The sequence below is a fragment of the Toxotes jaculatrix genome, chromosome 3 (assembly GCF_017976425.1).
Source record: "Toxotes jaculatrix isolate fToxJac2 chromosome 3, fToxJac2.pri, whole genome shotgun sequence".
In the NCBI taxonomy this organism is placed as follows: domain Eukaryota; kingdom Metazoa; phylum Chordata; class Actinopteri; family Toxotidae; genus Toxotes; species Toxotes jaculatrix.
The window spans coordinates 25,685,707-25,708,832 of record NC_054396.1 but is presented as its reverse complement, the minus strand read 5'-3'; the positions used below and the strand labels follow the sequence as shown (position 1 = coordinate 25,708,832).

The 23,126-nt window shown below is 41.2% G+C and overlaps 1 protein-coding gene across 4 annotated transcripts in view; it reads left to right on the top strand.

Annotated features, from left to right (window-relative positions):
• The window catches only part of arhgef10la (Rho guanine nucleotide exchange factor (GEF) 10-like a), a 93,537-nt gene that overhangs the window by 55,547 nt on the left and 14,864 nt on the right, over positions 1–23,126 (top strand). For all 4 annotated transcript variants that reach the window (XM_041033899.1, XM_041033901.1, XM_041033900.1 and 1 more), the window contains 4 exons: positions 1,574–1,695; positions 16,103–16,189; positions 19,928–20,142; positions 21,026–21,183. In XM_041033899.1, coding sequence (XP_040889833.1) covers positions 1,574–1,695; positions 16,103–16,189; positions 19,928–20,142; positions 21,026–21,183 — 582 coding nt within the window. The remainder of the gene's footprint in view (positions 1–1,573; positions 1,696–16,102; positions 16,190–19,927; positions 20,143–21,025; positions 21,184–23,126) is intronic.

The following is a 23,126-nucleotide window of genomic DNA, read 5'->3' as shown; positions in this document are numbered from 1 at the left end:
ATAAATGACTGAATGATTTAAAACCTTATAATTATCTCCCCTGTTCTTCACAGAACCTGTTCATAGCAGCACCGTTAGACAGACTTGTCACTGTGTTGTGCAGGAGATGGAGTAGTTAAATGGATGAGTTATAGTTGAACCGTGCAGTATCTGGCATCTTTGGCATAAAAGTATCATCAGATTAAACAGCTCCTCAGAACTTTTATTGTGAAAAAAGTAACTGATATTTTATTATGGATTAAAAAAACATAATGTGGCATGTAATTTGCTTTCTACTTTCAGTGTTTTCAAAGTGCAGTGGTTGGACAAAGTGACATGAAATCTGTACAATATAATATATATACACATTGTAAGCCTAATCACTTTTTATTTCATGTATCTTGACCCTAGAGTAGTGAAACCATGCAGACAGTTTGGATTTAATTTACAAATGTTTCGAGAATACGATGGAGGTGAATGAAAGTCGTTTTGTAGAGCTCCAAAGATTGAACTAAGGTAATATGAAAAAAACAACATCAAACAATCACAAGACAAATGTCTCTGAAATACATGAAAACACACAGCACACTTACCCAATGCTGTTCACTCTTGTCCTTGATCATTCTTGTAGCTTCTTGCTCTGTATGAACATGTTTTGTCATTTGTTCAGATGTACTCAGGCTTTGAACGCGACGAGCATTTCGCTCCACTGTGATCCCCTGTTTGCAAACTTGACAACATGGGAGAGTGATGATACAGTTATGTTAATCCCGTAATTTCACTAGCAGTTGTTAGACAAATAAGGTGCAGGTCATGTCAGTCTGAGCACCACTGCAGTTTGTTATCTGTGTGGCCAAAACAGATAAATAAAACCAGTCTTAGAACCTTTGGTGCTGTCTTTCAGTGCAAGTGCTTAGATGCACCTCCAACCTGTTTGCAAGAGAAAGAGTGAACGAACAATGTTCTTATAAATCATTCTCTGCAATGAACTAATACAAGTAGGTCTAATGCATCTGTGATGCTTTGGATGCACACTAATGGTGAATGTGTCGCATATTCCATCGCGGCGTATGCAAACGAAACAAGAAGCAAATTTTAGCAAGCTGTTGAATTTCATGCACAATTTAGTTTTTGTAAATTGAAATTGATGATGACAAAATTACGTAACGGGAATACTTTGGCAGATTTGTCTGGTACCTTGTCAGGGGTGCACCTGTTGTAAGGCTCAGAGCTGTGAGCGCTGAAATGGCGCATACACCAGGTAGATCCATTATTATAACTCAAATCCAGCAGTTACATTTTTCCTGCTGGGACTGACTCTCACTGTTGATTAAGTGCAGGTTTAATCACTGTTGAGGCCCTGTGTTGGCAGTACCCTGCCTCACCTTCTACAACAGGGAATAAGCCTCTGGCTGATCACAACATTCACATGCTAATAACGCCATTCATATTACATACAGTAGCGGAATGTCTTTCAGATTATTTGCAAGGATTCATACTGTCAGTAAATGCCAATAACACAAGCTGATAAACTACAACATGAAATTAGCACCAAGAGAAGAAATGAAAAAGTGTCTCTCCGTTTCTATTTCAGGAGAGGAGAACTCACCGGGTTGGTTATGTGGAGAGGACGAAGGGAAAACGATGGCCCCACTTTGTTGTCCACTGCTTTCCTGTCATATGCCTGTCTTTGCAATGAAGTCACCAGAACGAAAGGTAAATCCACCAACACCATTACAAATATTTCTTAAAGAGCACGGGTTTACCAAATAATCTGGGGTTTCAAAAGATCTTTATCAGATTAAGTCTAATACACTGTGTGTTTTAAAAAGAAGAAATTTGTATTTGATAGTGTGTTAATGAAATCTGTGTAATACTCAAATTGCACAGACTTCTTTTCCAAAACACATATTTAATTAATTCTAATCAATTGTAGTGGTATGGAGTTTAATTTCAGAAGAGAAACCTCTTATATATAAATCAGATATGAATGCAAATAATACAGGGTTTTATATACCTGACAAATCAAGGTAAAGTTGCTAAAGTGACAGTGTTTGTACTCAGGAACCCAAGTGCCTGCTTTAGAATCAATCTGTCAAAGCAATATGACTTTCACTGATGCTAAGTCCTCCTGTTAGGCAGCTATTATCCCATAGTGATCTCGCAATCTTTATTTTAATAAAGATTTTGTCGACAGAGATTATAGTGCCAATTAACACAGCCATTTCCCATTGAACGCAATCAAAGTGCACATGCCTTGCCCTAACAACTAAAAATACATTGTCTCTGTGATGATCTCACTCAAAAAAAAAAAAAAAGAAAGCCTAGACTATTGGAATTACAAGGTGACATGAGAGCATCCCCTCAAGATGCTTGCTGAAGAATCTCGATCAATACAAGCTGTTAAGACCTAGAAGCCTCCAATAGATCAAATGGTCAGCACAGGTGAGAGATAGACTAAAAGGGTTTAGAAGTCAGAGGAAATGGTTTGAAATCAATTTGCAAGAGCTGAAAGATGATATTTCCAACCACATTTTCTATTGCCATAATGTGGTTACAGGTCTTTCTGAGCAGGGTGTGTGGTGGGGGGAGCCAAATTACCACGGCCAACAGGGGAGGATGTTATAAAGTGATCATGCAATTATCTTAATGGCTGTGGGACACCCAAGCATAAATCAATGTTTCAACATTAGATTAAGACCTATACGCCACTCCATAGTCTGCTACTTATGTGGACGAGACAGGAAGGTGAGGTGAAACGGCAGCTGGAAGCGTGGAACGTGTAGCTTTGACACGGACGGCGGAATTTCCCAAAAGATCTTGCTGATGTTCCAGAGTGTTCTGCAAAAAGTGTGTTACACCTGGCTGGAAGCGGAGCCAAGTCAATTAATATATTTTGAGCCGGTGGGGACCCGGCAGTCTCGGAGGATTTGCTCATATTCTCCACCTCTCTCACAAACAAATGAAGCACCTGAGCACGCCAGTGAAGGGCACGGCAGCCATGTCAGTCATAAATATGGTTTACCATCAAATTGTTTCATGTGCCTTTATTTTCTGAGAGCTGTCAGATTGAGCATGTGTGTTTTCACGAGTCGTTGCTGTAAAGGCATGTAACTGTCCCTCATGTTCAGGTTAATGTGAGATTCTATAAAGGGAAAGACTTTGTCAGTATATGATCATGTAGATTTCTGTGTCTCTGCATGTTTCGCTGTTTCTTTGACTGTATAGTTTAGCTGTGCACTTTAATGCATCACAAGAATGGGTATGTGATAGCAATGGGGGCCTAGGTATCAGAAAGCTGAAGAGGTAAGCAGTAGTATTTCTTTCCCTTTTTTTGACTAAAGAGAAGGTCGCATTAAATGGAGTGACTTTAAGTCCTTCATGCAGAGCAGACTGTGATTAGGGGCTTAACTCAGCAGCAGCCCCCCTCTCCCTCTCTGTGTCTCCATCTTTGCCTCAGCCGCTGCCTCTGGGGGACACACGCCTCTCTGTGCCAAAGCTCCGCAGCATCTCTTTCTCCAGCTCTTGCAGCTTCTCTTGGCAGTTTGAGTTACAGTGAGCAGAAAGGATGAAGAAAAGGAAAAGGAAAAAAGAAATCCCAGATTAAAAGAGATGTGGCCGAAGGGGCCGAAACCGTTTCCTACAGAAAATAAAGTTCTAAAGCAGCGTAGCATGAACAACACGCACAGGTCACCTAAGGGAGATCAACCCACTGCTGGCTGTGTGCAGCTCTGTGCTCCCCGGTCCACTCAGTAGGAGCTGGACTGGGCTACTGGGCGAACTTGTTAGGCACCGGAGATAAACCTTATCACAAGTCTACTGAGTGAGAACAGCGGGGGCAGACGGACTCCTCTCAATTTATCTCTTTCATTTTCTCCCTCCCTCTCTCTTCCCCTCTCTCTCTCTCTCTCTCTCTTGCTCTCTCTTTCACACTCACACACACACACGCATGGGCAGGATCTGGCACACTTCATTAATAGACAAACCACATTCTGATGGTCATTGTTGTTTAAAGAGTCAGCGCACGCTCCGTTTCACTGCCCTCTCTGCCATTTTGAAAGATGAAACAGAGCAGGTTTGGCAGTTGGCCCAAAGGGAGGGAGTGAGGTGGTTGGGTTAAGGGATTAATCGGAGATGCTATAGCAAAACGGCTAACAGCTGAACCAGGTTTCCATACAGGAGAATGAGCTGCTAAATGGAACTATTATACCGTGTTGGTGAATGATTTAAATTTAATTAAATTATTTAATTATTACAGATAAACATATTAAATATCAGTTCAGAATTTGAGTGAATATTTGACTGAAATCTTACACAGAAATTTGAAATCACAGTTATACATTTTTATTATTGGTGGCTTTGTTTCGAAGTGCCCTGATGTGATGTTACATCGCTGTAACATTAGGTTAGATTTATCCATCCAGACCATCGACAGCAAATAAGCCAGCCACCATTTTTATAATTGATGAACCATTTAAGACATTTGTCAAGAAAAAAAACCCACCAAACAAAGTTCTGTCTTTTATAAAAACTTACTGATAGTAATTTTTCATTATTTTCTGACACTTTATAGACTAAATGATTAACCAACAGTGGAAATAATAGTTAGACAGTAGTCATAGCTATGAGCGCTTGACCTTCTGTCTAGGACGCGTCAACTCACTGTCCCCAAATCAGTAGCTACACCTAAGAATAGTACTTACTTTTATTGCATTAAAAACCGTAACAATAGCCTTCTGTTTGAGATGGATTGTCTTTATTGTTGCTTGTGGTTACAGGACGTGGCATGTGGAATTTAACTAAAGTGGACAACATCCACTGTTCCCCTTTCATCTCCCTGTGAAACTGTGAGCCTTACAGAGTTTTATCAGCTGCTTCTTTCAGTTCTGTCCGGCAGGCTTTGCTGGTCTGAAAGCCTGGAGACCAATAATGGATGTATTTATGAAACGCAATAATCTGACAGCTCAGCAAGCTGTATAACAACTGGCATCCGATGGCGTCACATAGTGCATTGGGAACTGAATGACTTAAATTACGTGCCTGTCTCTATCTGGGACACATTTATTTTCTTGTGCACTGTATTTCTGTATAACCGCTCATTCAGCAAAGCTCTGAAGAAGATTGATGCCTGGTTCCTGTCCTGATCTAACCGTTCTGAAAGAGGTGCACGCTCAAACTGTATGTGCAGTATTTTACGTTGAGGGGACAGGAATCCCTTGGCTTCATAATGATTCAGAAACGCCTCATATCTCCTTCAGAAGGAAAGCACCTCTTCCTCTGCAACTCTAAAAGGTTCTTAAAGATCCAAGGCTACAAAGACTTTCGAAATAGTAAAGGGACATGTTTCCAGACTCCATTTATGAGGAATTAGGCTAGGACAGGGTTGAGGATGGCTGCTATGCCAGAGCTCTTATAATACCTTGGGGGATTTCATCATGTATGCTTTGAAGTGCAGAATGACAAACTGGAAAAGGGTTTGGGCTGCATCAGGGTTAGCCTCCCTTCTCTTTCTCTGAGAGGATTAGCTTCTGTGTCTCAGCTCAGAAAATGGCAAAGCTTGCTCACATCTCACCCCTAATACACTCCACTAGTTTACATAGATCACACAGATCGCCATTAGTATTTATTTATTTACTTTGGTCTGTGTCTTTTCCTTTTTTGGATGGGGCATAATTCAGTCTTGAAATCCATTAAATGTGTTATAGGTCATTTCTGTCTTTGTCATCCAGTGAAATCACACTGTACTGGGTCACCGGGGTCTGTGCTTGTTTACTGGACTAGCTCATGCTTTTGGGGCATGTTGTGCATGTCCCTGTTACTTGCTGTGTCATCCATCTTCCCTGCTGATGGAGTGATAAGAGAGCACCACTGTGCATTCAGCTAACCACATGAAAGTGACTGCATGTACAGAAAATGAGCTTGTTGAGCAGCAACCCTGGCAGCAGCAAACACGCTGTGTTCACGGCTACGTTTATAGCATTGTCTGGTGAATGACTGATTTACGATTATAATGACTCAAAGCTCTTACAGCCAAGATGAAGGAAAGGGTTCAGTGTGAAGTCTGCTCGTGTGTGAAGCACACCATAGATGAGATGCTGTGTTATGAAATATGGATTAAAAAGGAGAAGGACAGCGTGAAAAGGTGGCCTTTCCCTGATGCAATGCCTTTCTGATGATTTATTTCTCTCTGCCCCCTCTGGACTGTTGTTTTTTTTTTTATTATTATAATTTTTTAAGGTAAAGTCGTCAAGTTGACACCTTACGCAATGCCTCTCCCTCTGTTTTTCTTGAAGGTCGTTTGCTACCTTTCAGTGTAGCAGATATCAGCCACCTCTCTGATTTGTCGAGAATAGATGCCACAGCATGGATTAAAAGCTAGTTCTAACCACACGTCCATCGGGGCGTAGCGGCCCCCTTTCTAACTCTGCAGTAATATCCTTCTGGCAAACAGAAAAACACAAACCGCAGGATGCACAAGCGCTCCAGACTGTTTGGAGAGAGCACACCGTTCTCTCTTAGACCCGATCCTCATCAAGATCCTTTTTCTTTTTACCCACGGATTGCTTATTAGAAATTTAGGATAATCTACAATACACAGCTTTTTCCGTGACTATCAGGGTCAAATGAATCTTGATGATGACCAGCAATACTGAGCTGATACTGTGCTGTGCTTGATTGCTCTGTTTGGCTGTGTTTACGTCATTATCATTTCCACAAATGATGCTCACACATGCCATTGGCTACTCATCACCTTCTTAATTTAGGGGACATGTTAAAAATGTGTTTTCTACCTCCCTTCAATTTAGACTCACAAAGTAGTTCGTGTTCATGAACACAGTTTCAGCATGTTGTTTGATTTGCATTGCATGGTTTGCATTTTAGGATTTTTATAGTATATTTTAATACAATACACGCTCACCAAATGTCAAGCATGATGCTGATGTTTTCAGGACATGAATCAGAACCTGATGTGGCGTCTACAGTACGGCCAAAATCTGCAGCTGCTGTCTGTAATGTTCAATTCATAAAGATCAGCACATTTCCATGTTCTGTAAAACTGTTCTGATGTTTTTTTTCTGCAAGCCTCACTCTGAAGAGATGCATTTATTATGGGATTCATTATATCATATCTCATGATCAATTTTTATTTAATGAACTGTGTTGAACTTTGTTGAAATGCACTGAGAGCCATGCTCAGAGAAAAATAGCGTACCTCAAATCTAGTTGTAAATTTTGGAGCCACTCTCAGACTTGGAGGCTTTGTAAACATGTACCACAGTTCTCTCCACAAAAACAGACCACTGCTGCTCATCCTCTGAGTTCAAAGGGGGCAGACAAGCTTTTGGCATGCAGAATATGAGAATGCACGGGGAAGTGTCAATCTAATTTCTCTGTGTGAAGCTGGATCACAGCAGACCTGCCGCTGGAACTGATACTGCTTGGCCCTTCTGGCCATCGTGGTTCAGCTCAGCAAAACCCAACTCCAGACACACCAAACTTGTCACTGTCACAAATACAGGGGCCAGTGACAGCACACAAGCTCCGACTGCTTAACACTCCCGATCAAAGAAGACCTCTCTCAGAGGTCAGGGCAGAAGTCAAACTTTGGCATTCGCAGAGAACAACTCTGAGGGAGTTGTGACAGTTTCCAACATCTTGGCGAATGTTCCAGGAGTGTACAGAGGTCAGGCTTTCTTCTTTGTAGATCTGGATCTCTACTTCGCCCGGGCTAAGCAGCATCAGCAGTCAAGTTTATTGAATTTAAGTATTGGTTAGAAGGTACTTTCAAGCTGAAAGCACCAGCTGCCGGCTACGCTGCCTCCCTTTTGCGATAAATTTAAGTCCTGTGTCAGCAGCAAACAAGAATGTAAGAGGCAGAAATGTAGCTGTGGTGGGTAGGCACTCCTAGTGTAAATCCTGACTAAATATGTGAAAGGTTACTAACAGGAGGTTGCTATGAAGGTCTGCTTTTCATCATATTCAGACACACCTGTGAAGTGAATGTAAAGTCAAGTAAACTCACACAGATATGAAGTCGTCAGAACCTATTAGACATATTTTACCTTTTCAAATTTTTATTCTTATAATCTATGAAACACTTTGTATTGTACCAAATGTTTTGATGGAAGAAGTGTTTTCATATTAGGTGATGTTACTAACGACATGAGAGCAAAGAGGAGTTAGTTACATTATGAATGGTTGCCATGGTTGCCAATAGTACAGCCTTTTGTCCCAGCCTCTTATTGGCCAGGACAGGAAAGCTGGTTCTGCTGCCAGACAAGGCAGCAAAGTTGCTGTTGTGTGTGTACTGAAGTGAATATAGAGGTGTATTGATATAAATAGTGCACATACCAAAGTGGCTGTGTTAGCATCAGCATGCTAATGTAGTCATGTCATCGTACATCCTGTGTACCCAAGCTTTTAATTAATTTACTAAACAGCTGGATCAGGGATAGTGAAGAGGATTTGGGAATTTTTATTTGCGTTGTAATGACAGGATCAAGCGGGTGAATTTTGTAGCCGCTGTGTCTGGTTTTCACACTTAAGGTGTGAAAGAAGTTCATTTACTCATTCTAAGTTTACTTATCTTATTATGAATCACATAGTAGTAGTTACACGCTTTGTGCTGCTCATACTCTTGTGTGCCACTGCACACATAAGGCTGCCTTCCATACTGTACAATTACTTTTCTCTTCTTTAATCTCCCTGCCAATAGAGGGCAATGCGGTGCCTGCATATCTGTGAACAGGGTAGACACACCCACCATTTAGCAGTGAGGTCATTTTGCGAAGGGCCTGATCGGTTGCAGTGACAGTTAACATACTAATTACAGGGAATCATAGACGCTAGCGTTGCCTCAGACTAGAGTCCTTCCCTGGCCCTGGGTTTCTGCTCACTCTGTACTTGTCAAGATAGCATGCAAGAACAAATTATGTACCCAGAAGGGAAATCCTGCAGATCTGCTAAATGTGGTAATTCGGTCACATTCTTCCTCTGTGATTATACATCAATGTGGAGAGCGCGATAGGCAAAAAAGAAAAAAAAAAAAAACGCATCAATTCAAAAGGAAGGGGAAGAAAGCCCTCTCTTCTCTTTGATTTCCTATTGTGCCAAACCAGTCTTGTCTGTTGCAGTGATATGTTCTCTCCTTATTTTCTCCTCTGCTAATTAGTCTCCCTGCCACTTGCTTTCAAGACACCGACAACTACCACTCTGAATGCAACTTTATTTATTGTTGTGGGTCAGTGTTAAGAGATTTAAGGACAGGTTGTTTTTAATTCTGTTCTGCTTTAAAGTAGGTGCAAATACAAACTTTCCATTTAGCTTTTATGTAATTTAGAAAGTGTTTTCACTCAGTTTAATTGCTGTATGTTGAAACTAAAGAGTCAACTTCATCTTTGCTTTTTCAGATCTGTCATGACAAAAACTCTCGGGTTGATCCGGTTAAATCTTGAAATGGCCAGAAAACAAGTGTGGTGTTTGAAGAACCAGATTAGTATTTGTGAGCAGTTGTGATTTGTGTTTGTCTGATCTTATGCCACACCAGGCGACCATAGAGTAAGGATCCAAGGATTGTAAGGGGCAGATTCAAATTTGGGAGGTGCTCCTTAATGTGCAGAGCTTCCTTGGCAAAAGTAGCTTCAACTGCCACATGGCTAGTGCTGAGCTGGCACCAGAACTCCCTTTGTTTTGCATTTCCTGCCATCTGATATTAAGGATTATAGAAAGCCTTGTCCATTCTTGTGCCCAGGGTTTCATCTAGGACCCCATGTTGACAAACAGTTGTGTCAGTTTCTGTCTTTGAGGTGGGTAAACATTGCTCATCCAAAGCTTGGCTGGGCCCAGTGCGGATGTCTCCCGTCTGTGGCATAAGACGGGAAGGGAAGATGGAGAAAGTGATTGACTACACGGAGAAATTTTGGCCTGTAGTCCTCTTTTGAACCCATTAATGCAGGGGCAGTACACTGCTTTCATCCAGAGTTGGAACTGCCATGGCCGCAGGAGTCAGCGGTGTGGGGGTGTGTGTGTGTGTGTGCGTGTGTGAGCGTGTGTGTGCGAAGAGGGGGCATAGCGACACAGCGAATTTGCATCACATTCGTTGCCGTGTTGCAATCGTTCAGCTAGGAGCGGTGAAGGGCACGAGGAAGAAAATCTCAGTCGAGTCATGAATATGAGTTTGTGATGTCCTACCAATGTCAGACTGTGGCTCTGAGCAGCGATATGCAAAACCACTCTCCAACTTCATTCCACTTATTGCTGATATGATCTGTGGCATAGCCAGAGGAGACAGGGAATCGTTACTGTACAGACCTACGGACAGTGGTTATTAAATTGAGGGAAATGTCCTGAGCCAGTTTTAATAATAAGCTGATAGCCATATGCTTTGCCGCAAGTCCTAACCACCTCTAAAGGACCTGATACTGGCATATCAGGAGTTAAAAAATCAGGGTGTCTACTCAGCCCTCTCGTGCAGATGGTTTAATCTTATTGTCTTCAAATGACTTTGAATATTCAGAGTGTAACGTAGGCCTGCAAGCACAGCAGGTGGTTGGCCCTTTGATCTCTGCTAGTAGATGCTGGTGGAATTTAAATCACAGGGTGACATCTAGCTCATGAAATCATAACATGAACAGCAAGTTTCAACTTTGATCCTGTTGTCCTTTTGCATTAGGTTCATTAGAGAGTGTGATGTATTGGAAAACAGATAATGAGCAAACAACATTTTGCTGTCCCCGTATGGTTGTGTCATGACAGTGAGCAGGTCCACAAACAATGTGTGTATAAGGGCTCATGTACCATACTGATTACTGTATATACCTTGTGGATGTGCCATGTTACTTAAAAACATGGCACCTCCTTAAAATACGTGAAATTTTGTTGAGTGTTAATAAGTTTCTACAATTTTTAAAGTGTAATATTGGTCAAAACTACCTGGTCTCCTCAAAACAGTGTCAGTGGCACAGTTAAACCCTGATGAAAAAAAGGGAAATATAGTTTTCGCATTACTATAGAGTAAATTCTCAGGCTGTGAAGCAATGCTGTAGAGCACTGCTGAGTGTTTCTTAGGTAGGAAATAGTGAATGAGTGATTTCAGATACAGCCATAGTCATGTAAATTTACTTTGTACTTTAACAGGAGCATCATGTAGGATAGAGACCGTTCTGACTCTTTCCTTTCGGCATCTGCTGACAGACAAAGTTGAATAGTTGCAGAATGAAAGCAAACATGTAGGTGTGTCATTGAACCATAGTTAATTCTGTAATTAGAGCTCTTTTTCAGAGTACTTACCTTTTTTATTTTCAGGTTCAGATGTATTGACTCTAATCCTGGTAATCCTGGTAATTTGACTCAGAGAACCGTTGTATGATTTCACCCAGTGCAAATGAATTCTTGTGTCTTTGGTGGTCCTTCCCCTCCTCAGTTACACTGGGCAGTCATCCACACTGATTCTAAACTGAACAGATGCTAAACATCACATTCTGCTTTTGTTCTTTTCACATCGCACCATCTGTTATTTCAGAACTGTTCAGTTTTTCCATAGATCCGTTGTTTTTTTGTCCAGTTGACAGGGTTTTTTCCATTGTGTGTTGCTTTTAGTAACATTATAACTGTCAGTTTTTATTTATTAGTGTTTGCTCACCACCTCTTCAGTGAGAATTTCTTGCTCATGAGAAGTTGCAGGAAATCAAAGAAGGAAAGTTTAAAAAAAAAGTGTCCTACTTTCTTCCTCCCATGTCTATGTGTATCGTGCAAGTATGGACCTGGTATATTAGCAGTTTCGAAAGAATTTTAATATAAGGTCAGAAATCATTTACTCAGGTTTTAGTGTGTGGTAGGTGTACAGCGTGCTCCATAGCAGAATTTCCTTTTTTTTTAGTTACACAGCCGAAGTTGATGCAAAAGGTCAAATCAAGACCAAACATGGTTAACAAAATCAACATCCTTTTATGTTTTAGCAATGAAGAAATGCCACTCTCCATCAGAGCTTGCCTTCTTGACAACCCGAGCAGCAACTTTGCAAAATCTCTCATGTTAGGAGCTTGTTTAGTGTGCATTACCTGTAGCAGTGCTCTGGATGTAAGTAATTTCAGGCTGACTGGCGATTCACTCTGCGGCCATCCTGCCTTAGGCAGTGGGGTTGCAGTGGGGAGGGAGCACCAGCACCAGTCAATTACCAGTTAATAAACAGTGGAAGTTTTCTATTAGTGCTTGTTAGTGCGTGTAAAAGATTGTTGGTATGTGGAATTGGGGGAAGGCACTGTGACTATGGAATTAGAAAAAAAATAAAAAAATACAGGCATATTTTCTTTCCCTGGGTATAATATACAGCAGCCAGTTCTCTGTACGCACAGCGTTTATGTAAATAATATTTGTTATTTGATTTTCAGCAGGCTATACAGTGCAATATATTGTATTTGCAAACTCATTTTTTCTTTTGAACAGTCCAGAAATGTGTGCTCAGTAGTTTCACTTAATGCCATATTTCATAAGTGACTATAGAGCACTCTGTCCGATAAAGAGAATCCATTACATAAGCATGGTGGAGGCCAAACAATGCACTGCTGGCTGCAGTGTGTCTTGATAACATTATGGGTCCCCAATGGATATGATGCATGGACAGTAGCTGGATAGTAGTTGTCACAGATCTGATGTGTGGTAGATTCCCCACATATCTGAGAGCAGATTTCACAGTGCCTACAGAGCAGTATTGCTGTAAGGACAAACAGTGCACCTGAGTAGCCCTGGGAAGTAAAACAACATTAATTGGATTTGGGGAAGTCATCCTTACCAAGGGGACACAGCTCTGACAGTCTGACAGCCAGGAGCATGAATCATTAAAATCCTACCCTGTCATATTAGACCACTACCGATAACCACCACCACCACTTACATTTGTTGACATACAGAGCGAAGAGTTGTAGGAGTGTGGAACTGGGCAAAATGTTCACAATAGATAAAAGACAGTCACAGTAAATGATCTCATCCATTCTGTCCTGTAGGAATGGGTGTAATTGCACACATTTTACATTTTTCTTTCAGAAAAGCAATAGATGCTCCTCTGCCAACCATTGCCACCTGGAACCAGCATATGGGCTGGCGCCCTCTTGGGGTAATGGGTTGGGCGGACTCTCTGTCGACCATTGGGTCATTGGTAACCAGCAGCTGGGAGGCCGCCCTCTCATCACATCAACAAATCTCGCTTTAATTAGCTCACCCGCCCGTTTCCTCCCCACGCTCCCCAAAGTCCTCCATCAAACCTCCCTCAGCCGGCTTACAGGCTCACCTTCCTCTCTCATCCTGCCTCCACACCTGGGAATAGCTTCAGCTTCTGAGCTTCACACCTACAGCTCTGCAGACACACACACACACACACACAGACTGTGTTATAAACGAGACTGACAATTGACTTTCAGGAAGCTTGGATCTCATTGATTTTTAAATGGTGCCTCACTGATACCTTATTAGCATCGGAATCGCCACTGATATGGTCATCGTTGTAGACCCACATTTCCTTTGTGTCTGTCAATATAATTTGCACATTCGCTGGTGGAAATGATCTCACAGGCTTTGTTGTTATGCTCACCTGAGCTCTTTCCATTGGCTGTTTAAAGAAGTTCGATAAGTAGACCCAGGGTTTACTGTATTGATCATTGTCACTGTTTGCACTTTAATAGGAACACATTCTATCCTTGCCTTGGTATCCTTGTTTACTTAAAGCTCTCTGAGCCATGTACACAAAAATGTTACTTATAGTAAGAGTCTAAGAGTTTTATCATAAATGTATAATATGGGAGATATATCACATGCTCATTATGGTGTGATTTGTGATTATGTGGATGTAAATAATTGTCCTATACACAAAGACGTACTGTTTAACTTTTTTATGCATAATTGGGTGTCATTAGAAAATAGCTACTTACTTGTACAATATCCTAAAATGAGATCTCCTCTTTGTATCCACAATCATTTTACAAGAGTGGGTGTCAAATTTTTCAAACGGCAGATATCTCATTAAAGAACAAGCCTCTTCATTTACACATCAGCACTTTATCTGAATGATCCCAGTGCACACTCCTGCTTTTGAATACCTTATGAAGTTGTGATGGGACTGCTCTGATAGAGTGGATAGATCCCACTAGTATTGCCATACTGACTCTGGAGAGTGCTAACACACAAAACAATCTAGGCCTGGGAAGATTGGCCTGCGATGCTTGCCAGTCTCAGGTGACTGATAAAAATCCAACCACCATCGAACTACCAGCACAGTTCGCTATAGTGCTTCAGTCCCTCTGGTCCACAACCATTCTCTCTCTCTCCACCACACGGCTTCCATATGGACACATATTATGGCTGCTGCTTAATTACCTATCAAAAAACATTTCACTGCACTTGATTGGGCGGGGGGCAGCAGCAGAAGGGGAGTGAGAGAAAAAAGACAGAGACAGAGGAAAAAGAGCAGACATTTAAAAAAAAAAAAGTGGAAAATGGGAAAGAGAAATGGGAAAGTGGGCCTGAGAGATTGATGTAGAGGACGAGCCATGCATCTTCGTAGTGAATTTGAATAGATGGAGACGGACAAGGGCGGAATGAAGGAATAGCCTTGCAGTGCAGATGGGGAGAGCAGTGATCTGGCTAGCATCCTTTTTTTGTTTAGTGTTTACAAACACACCCAACAAGAGAGAAGAGGGGAAGGGTCCTGGTCAAGGGAGGCTATAAATTACCTGTGATTGATGCTTGCCGCTGTGGAGGACGACAGTTAAAGACGTGTGGTGCTCATCGCTGACCCTCCCTTCACTCCCTCCATCCCTTCTAAACCCACCAACTCAACAACTCACCCACTGCCACCCCCCACCGTCCCGACAACACTCAATTAGCTGTTCCGTCTGTCACATGGCCCACCCTTAGCGGTCACACACCAAAATAATAATCATTCCCCACCAGACAGACTGCTGGTTAGAAAAGCAGCTTTCACCATAGGGGGTTTGATGCATTATCAGCCGCATGCTCTATACCGTAAATGTCAACCTCCATCACTGCTTTCAGGCAAACTAGTTTCCTGTATGTCTAAGGAATATAGATTTGTTTTCCCTTTTAGTAAGATGTTGGCTCTGTTTATTGATAATAAATAGCTGGACACGTGCCTCGGTTCAGGACTTCAATCTTCAGGGTCCTTGTAGATTCCCATATTTGCCCAGTTTCAATTCCAAAAGTAAATGTCACATACCAGTTATACTAATCCCTTGTGTCTTTTTAGTGAATGCTCGGTGCATCTTGGAGCTTCAAAATTATTATTGCATGCCAGCTGTATAATCATAAACTCAATCTTTATGCATTTGGAAATAACTAGGAAATGGAAATGATTTTTGTGCCTATGCATCTGCTGCGTTCAAAGTGTTATTTATTGTGTTGCTGAACAAGTTTGCTGAACAATCCTATATATATGCAGTGTATGAAGTGATAACAAATGAGTGGACAACACAGTTACGAGAAGCAGTGGTAACAATAACATGAAAATCTGGCATGAAAGCAAATCTAAGGATATAAAAAGAAGAATTGTGTCGAAAAATCTAAAACTAGGCCAAAACCTGAATGTTTGCCTCTAATAATAACTGAAACACCTCACATTGTTTTTAGCGTTGGTCTTTTGATCTTGGCACTGATAGTAGAAAGCAATTTAAAGTTTAACACCTGTAGGTTATATACTGATAGGAACATTTCAGGGTAAGTCTGCTGTTTGTGTACATCATTGTTTTTTAGCATTCAGCATATAAAATGGCTGTTTTAGATACAGAATTTTAACATGTGTCTGTCATAACAGGAGTTCACTTAGTGCTCACAGCAAATCCACAGTTATTTTGGATATTCTGTGAACATGTAAAAACGAAAGAAAGATATAAAGATATATATTTGAACAGCTACATTTACGGCTTGTAATCTCAACCTCCCTGTCAAATGACAAAGTTCTGTTCATGTAAAAAGTGACAACCCAGTGCTAGTTTTGTGGTCACTTAGAAGGTTTTTTTTTTTTTTTTTTTAGACTACATCAAAAGAATGAAAAAATTAAGTTTGCCATATTGAGCCGAGATACATATTAAATCAAAATTAATTTTGTCCCTCGTAGCTTGAAGCTGCCCTCCACAATCCTGTCCACTGTGCATTGCTTGGCTTCTCTGCAGCGAGCACCTCCTTACCTCAAGGCTACCTCTGGGTAAGTAATGTGTTGCTTACACACACATATACACACACCCACACATTCAATTAAATGCCAAATAACTAAAACCAATGACAAGGCAAAAGAATGCATATTTTACAGTTACTGATAATTTTAGCTTTTAACACAATTACCATGACCATTTAAACGTCCTCACTACATTCTGCTCTCATTCATTAAAAAAAGGAATAAAAAAATGTATCTCAAGGCTAAGAATGGGACATGCACTTTTCTTTCTCTGTAAAATGTCACCAGCAAACTGTGAATTAATACAGTGTAAAGGCTAGTGGTAGGTAACTACTGCAGAGTGTTTTATGATGAGTGGGGCAAATTGTGCTGCCAGACTATCACATCGCAATCCCTGGACCGATGGGAATTTAGTGGATCTAGAAAGAGGGGGGGAAATTCAGGGGGGGGGGGGGGGGGTGCAGAGAATTTGCTATTAATCTCTAAGTTTCAATTTTTCTGCCCTCTCCTTTTTGTAGAAGGTGGGCCATTTATCAGGAAATCCCCTTTTGACCTAAATGGTGGCTAAATCAAGTGTGGGCCCTCCAAGACACAGAGTACAGCTGAGTGTGTCAGACTTAATTGCTTTTGTGGTGCTATTCTAAAGAGGACTGGATGCACACTCAGATGGGGAAAAGGAGATATGGTGGAGCTGGCATTTGGGGGACTGCGATATCAGTGCTTGAAGGAGCATAGGCTACTCTGATCTTCAACTTCTTTTAGAGCACATACTATTACAGATGACTCAAATGCCCTTGACCTTGTCGGGCAACTGCATTTGGAGGAGCAAGGGTAGGTTGTTCACATGCTGTGTGTGACGCTAGCATCTAGTATATATCCACTAAAGTGAGTGAAGGCTAGACTAAAGCATGTTTTAAAAGGTTTCAGTTCCTTTACAGTGGTGGTGATAATGTTCATCCGTTTTAAAGTATAGCAGCAAAGCACACTGCAAAGAGCCGAGGATTATTAAGTCAAGGCCAAGTCAAGCCACATATAGAGACAAGTTCAAGTTGCAAGTTGAGTCTTGAGACTTGGATAGTATCTGTCATTCAGTCCTTCAGGGCAGGAGTTTGAATATTTTCTTTTCAATGTTACATTAGTGTTTTACACATAGCTTAGACCAAGTCCTTTAAATTAATTGGCCTAATACTTTGATGTGTAATCTTTGTTACCATCCAAGGCCTGTCTGTCGATGTTCCATTTATTTTCTGTTGTTCTGGGATTTTACCAGATCAAAACGTTCCAATGAAAAATTCAGTTCTCCTCTGGGATACTGGAGCAAGTTCTCCCGATGGGATAGGGGCAAGAGACGTTTTCTGTCCACTGAGGTTGTATTTCGTTTTTTTTGCTAGCAAGTTGGAAATTAAAGAGGTGATCATAAACCAGTACATAAACCAGTACAGAGTTGGCTTTTTTTGTGACAAATGACAGAAACACCACAAACACAAACAGAGCAGACAGCAGCAGATGGCAGGCCTCACACACTGGTGCCACCTCTAACCTTCTTCCAGCACAGTGAATATTTTATACTGCACAGTACAACATGTAACCAAGGCAGAAACAAACTGGTATCCACTAAAAAAACATAATAGCGAAGACCTGCAGATCCAGCAAGAATAATTAGTGGCTGAGCGTTCCCGCCCCCAGTCGGTTCTACCTCCCTGGCAGGCTTGTCAAATAAGGGATGACACTAATCATGTTAAAGTGAGATGGGCTATGGGGATTTCTGTGTGCTTTGATCAGAGTAATGACATTGTGTCTAATCAGGCTGATACCCTAGTGTTTCCCTGTTTGCCTTCACCCTCCTTGTCCCACTTTTCCCAACATCCTACTTCTCAGTTTTAGATAAAGTCTCCATTAACTCTGCCCTTATGTTTCTCATCTTATACATTTATTCAGGACGTTAGCATTCATAGCCAGTGTTAGTGAATTGGAACCTGAAATGCATATTTCTCAGACTATATCAACAGCCTAGTGATCCATGGTTTTTGGTTCCTTAATTTGGTGAATACAATTGAGCAGAGTGTGCGATCATGACCATTCTCCCACGCTTCCTCACCGTGTCCAGAGCAGTGTAATTAATGCTGGCAGAGCATTTACTGTTTGGGAAGTTTCTGCTTCTTTCAAGCTGCACACGGCACAACTCCAGATATCTATTTCTCCAAATAAGTAGTGATGACTTTGTCAGGGCACAGCACTTCCACTGGGTATTGGGAGGCTGGGCTGACATGGGGTTGGGGGGGGAGTGGATAGTGGTGATGGTGGTGTGTGGAAGAGTTTTGGAGGTACAGATTGGCATGTGAATGTATAAATTACGTAGGAGTCTCTGTGACGGGGGCCTTGCTTCTGGCTTTGGTTACACAGATCACTTGAAGCTGTGTTTTCTTGGTCTCCTTGCTGCAAGATAAGTCTTCCCTATCTTCTTTTCACCCCGTGCAACAGACCATTATTTGTTCTGGCTCATTCTCAAGAGCCCACAGGATCGCTCCTGTCCAGATTTTGCACGCTGATACAAATCAAACAAATGATTGCATGCAAATAAGGGTGAGCGTGGAGGAGAAGAGCTAAAGACTATATTTAGCTCATGTCACATTCACACGATGTGATTCATACAGAGAATAAATCTTTGCTGTCTTGCAGCAAGCAGCCGTGCTTCTTTTCCAAGATTGGCTTTGTATTTTGTCTGGACATCCACCTAGGCCTCAAACAGGAATAATGAATGAAATCATATTGAGAACCCACAGCGACACTTTAATTGTTTGGGAATGGGAGGAATGCCACCTTAATTGGAATTGCATCAGAGATAGGTTGGAGGGCTCCTGCTGTCTTTGTTTTCTCAGCACTGGCACTGACAGGCTTACACAAAGGCCAATATAAATGTGGTACATAGGAAATCAAGTCTCTATTGAGGCGGACAGTCAGCCTGTGGGGTGTGAATCGCCTTGGGAAGCTAGCTGTGATTGGTGGACCTTTTTTGGTTACATCTAAAGTTGCTTTCTTATTTGTGAGGGAGGTTTTTTTCTTTCACAACTTGTTCTCTCTGCAAAGAGGGAGGGACATCTACAGGCATTGATTGGTAGAAACCTAGCTACTGAGAGCTCCTGGCTTTCAGCAGCCCTGTTTGTATGCTTGTGTGTGCTTCTTCATTGATACTGAGAGCAGTGTCTTCAAGTGCTGTCTGTGACCTTGGACATGCTAAAATCAGATGTCAGTCTAATTAATTAAGAATGATTCTATTTTCATTTTATCACGAACTGACTCCAGGAACAGATTGGTCGTGTAAACTCTTTCAGAAACATTTGAGATCCTCTCTGTTCTTCACTGATGGACAGATCACAGACCTTTGCTAGCTGTTTGATGTTCTAGAGATGATATTGTGATTACAATACATAATATGTTTAAAAATCTAAGTGATATTCATAAATGCGAGGGAGGACTACAAATGGCAGCATCTGAAAGGAAAATAGATTTGAATCCTTTTTGTAAATCTAAATTGCTGAGAATGTTTAACCAAAGAAGCATTATCCTCTGGCCTCCACAATTTGATTAAGGCGGTGAAAACACAATGTTAGTATGACCTGGCCTGGTTCTGCACTCTGCTCTTCCCATTTCATTTTTCTTCTGTTTTGGCAAAATAGTTTATTACCAGTGGCATTATGATTCTGTCCGCTGGTACATCTTAACATGTAATCTGCACCTCTTTCACCCAGGCTTTTTTTCTCTTTACAGGTGGCTGGTCGAGAAGAAGGTTCTCAGGGGCAGATAGAGATATTTTCCCTCAACAGGCCTACGCCAAGGGCTGTGAAGAGCCTACAGGTAGACTCCGCTGTCCGCTGTCTGGAATATGTAGCAGAACCTTCGCAGGCCGAGGAAGTGGAGGCTGGAGTTCACAAGGCACCGCCAGGGATCGGCGCCAACATTTGTGTTGGATTAGATGATGGCCGGTAAGAGACTGATATCACGGAAAGCAACAGATGCCTGAGGAAAAAAAAGAGAAAAAAGCTTTTCGTGTTGGTATAGAACGAGCACAAATTATGAAATGAGATTTATTGGAAATAAGTTTTAACATAAAAAAAAGAACCACAAATATCAACATAAGAATGCAATTACTTTTCAGTATGCTCCATGTCTTCTGTTGTAAAATAATATCCTGTATTATCCTCTGTTACGGTTCCCTTGAGATTTCTAGCAGTATAGATTTGCTTGTCAATATTTCATCAAAGCAAGAAATCAGAGCTGATACCCTAACACAAATCCAATAAACCTTCTGATCCCTGCTGTGTGTAATAGAGGATAGGTTTAATCTTGGTCCCCTGCCATAGTTACAGTGAATAAATAGTTTTTCTCAGACAGAGAATATTCTAAAATTTCAGATTTACCCATTATGGTACCACAAGTTTCATTTACAGTAGTGTTTAGTCATTTGTATAAGAACCTAAATCACATGTCAGCAGTTTGTTTATGATGACTCATTCTCCTCCATTATAAGTGTGCGTCCAGGGAAAAAGACAAAAAGTAAAATAAAACAAACCAAAAAAAATCAGCATCTTAGCACACTAAAAGACTGTCAACTCCAATTCGGCTTGGCATTTTCTTCTCAGACAGAGAGAAACAAACAGCGATGTGCATTTGTCATTCTGAAGAAGACAATAAGATGTAGCAAAGTTCAGATGGGATTTCAAACATGAGAAAGACAGAGTGGTTGCACATACGCAATGCTTTGCTCCGATGTGAACTGTTAAATCAAACTGCATGAAAACGAGGCACTCTGTCATTTTAAATGACACTCATTTATCATGTTTGCTTGTGCTGCTTTTGTTCTTTCAGCATCGTGGTCTATGGCAGTGTGGACAGTGCAGCACAATGCCTGTTGACCCTGCATAACCCAGAGGGCTGCCCTGTGCTGTGCCTGAAGCACTCCTCTGGCTTCCTCTTTGCAGGCCTGCGTAACGGGACCATGATGGTGTATGGAAGAAATAACAATGGTAAGGCGCTTGTTTTGTTTTGTTTTCAAAATGACGGCTGTAGTTTTCTGTCTGTCAGGGTTGGCTGTTGCTACTCTCTGTGTGGTCTGTTGGCGAAATGAGAATGTGTAGTCATCATTGGTTTACATTTTTCTGTCTATGTTATCTGGTGAATTATGAAAAAATAAGCCTATAAATAAATTCAAAATGCAAAACGTTTTACTTGTAGTAGGGAAGACAAAAATATTTATATTGACTGCATTTTCTATTTTATTAACATATGTCTTGTAGTAAATGATGCATTTTGTTGAATGAAGTCTTGTGTGATTTCTAGCACTTACTATGTGCACTATTTTCTACTGGTCTTATACAAACACAATTAGACAGGAAGAAATTTCACAATAAATGACATTTCTAATAGTTTTGTTTGTAGATATGAGGTCATCCAGTGTTTCATGTCCCCTTTGCCTCTATGGATACGCACCTGCATGTCAGCTGCTGTTGTGTCTTAATGAGATGTGACACTGAAATGAACCGAAAAGTGTTTTTTTTTTTTTATTTATTATTAATTTATAATGGGGCTTGTTAACAGAAATATTTTTTCCTACAGTGAGGTAATGGGTACAAATGAGATTTATTGTTGTCATGCAGCTCTGTGGTAAACATCTATTGGCCTGTAAATATTAGTGTCATGCACGCGGACTGTATGATTTATTTTTCCACAAAACCCGTTTTCAGAATGAGAGTATTTGTAAAGTTGCATTCATTTTGTACTGCCTTTAAAATGATTACCCTAGAATCACTTTTCCCTTTACGCTGCACTTCCCATTCCTAGTGATTTTCACACCCAGTGTAAGTATGAAAATAACACCTCACCATGTGGTAGATGGCATGCCATGTTTAGTCAGGCATTGCACAAGGCCAGGAGGGCTTAACACCATCTCAGCAGTGGTTTGAAGTCTTCACAGCCAGCGGGAGCACAATAGCTCTATCACCAGGTTCTTCTTACCTGGCCACAGTATGTCAATGTGCCTGCCTTCCTCCTGTGCTCCTCTCTCCTCCCAAGCAGAAAGGATGATTAATTACACCAAGCTGCTGCATGCCGATTAAATATTACTATTCATGCTTTGGATATAAAAAAAAGGACAGGAGAAAAGCTCTGGAGGGTGCCAGGGAATGTTTGTGGAGTCTGCACATCTGTTAAAGATTTATGCCCTTGACTCGTGTGCTACTGTCTAAAAACAAGTCTGCAGCAGCCAGGAAATGCCAAGGCTTCAGCTGAGACTTGTATCAAAAAAACATATCAATATACGCAGCACATTGTTGCTTAGTGAATAATGTGCTCCAGCTTCTCTCACTGAGATATGCACAGCAGACATCATGTCAGCTGAAAATGAAAATATTTTACAAGACGGGCCAGAAGAGTTTGATTCAGTACAACAAGACTGGTCCCCTGCTGTGTTAAAGAGGGAGAAGCCAGAGGGACATTTACAAGAGTGAATTTTGAAAAGGTGGTAAAATGACCTTTATAACATGCCAAGCAATTAACCTGTGGAAGTCAGAAGGCATTGTAAAGCTATTCTGCTATGAAAGGCAGAAATAAACAACTCAAAATGTTAATTAAATGGCTGGATGCACTCCCTTCTCTAATTTTGCTTCATTAACGCATAGCAAAGGAAATGCTTATGTAATTCACTTTATAATGTGCTTCTGTGGTAGCTGCAACGTGTGCCCTGTGATTAAAACTCAAAGAAAAAAGGTCTGCTTCCTTTTCACACTGATGAAGCAAAAAAGAGTGAGCAAGCCACTGAGCGAGAGAGAGAAAAGAACTGGCGATAAAGAAGTTGGAAAGTGGATTAAAGTGTACACCAGACTTATTAGCATGTGGGTGGCAAGGGTGCAAACATTGTGCTGCACAGTGTGAGGTGATTCAAATGGAGGTCCACAGTCTTTTTTTTTTTCCA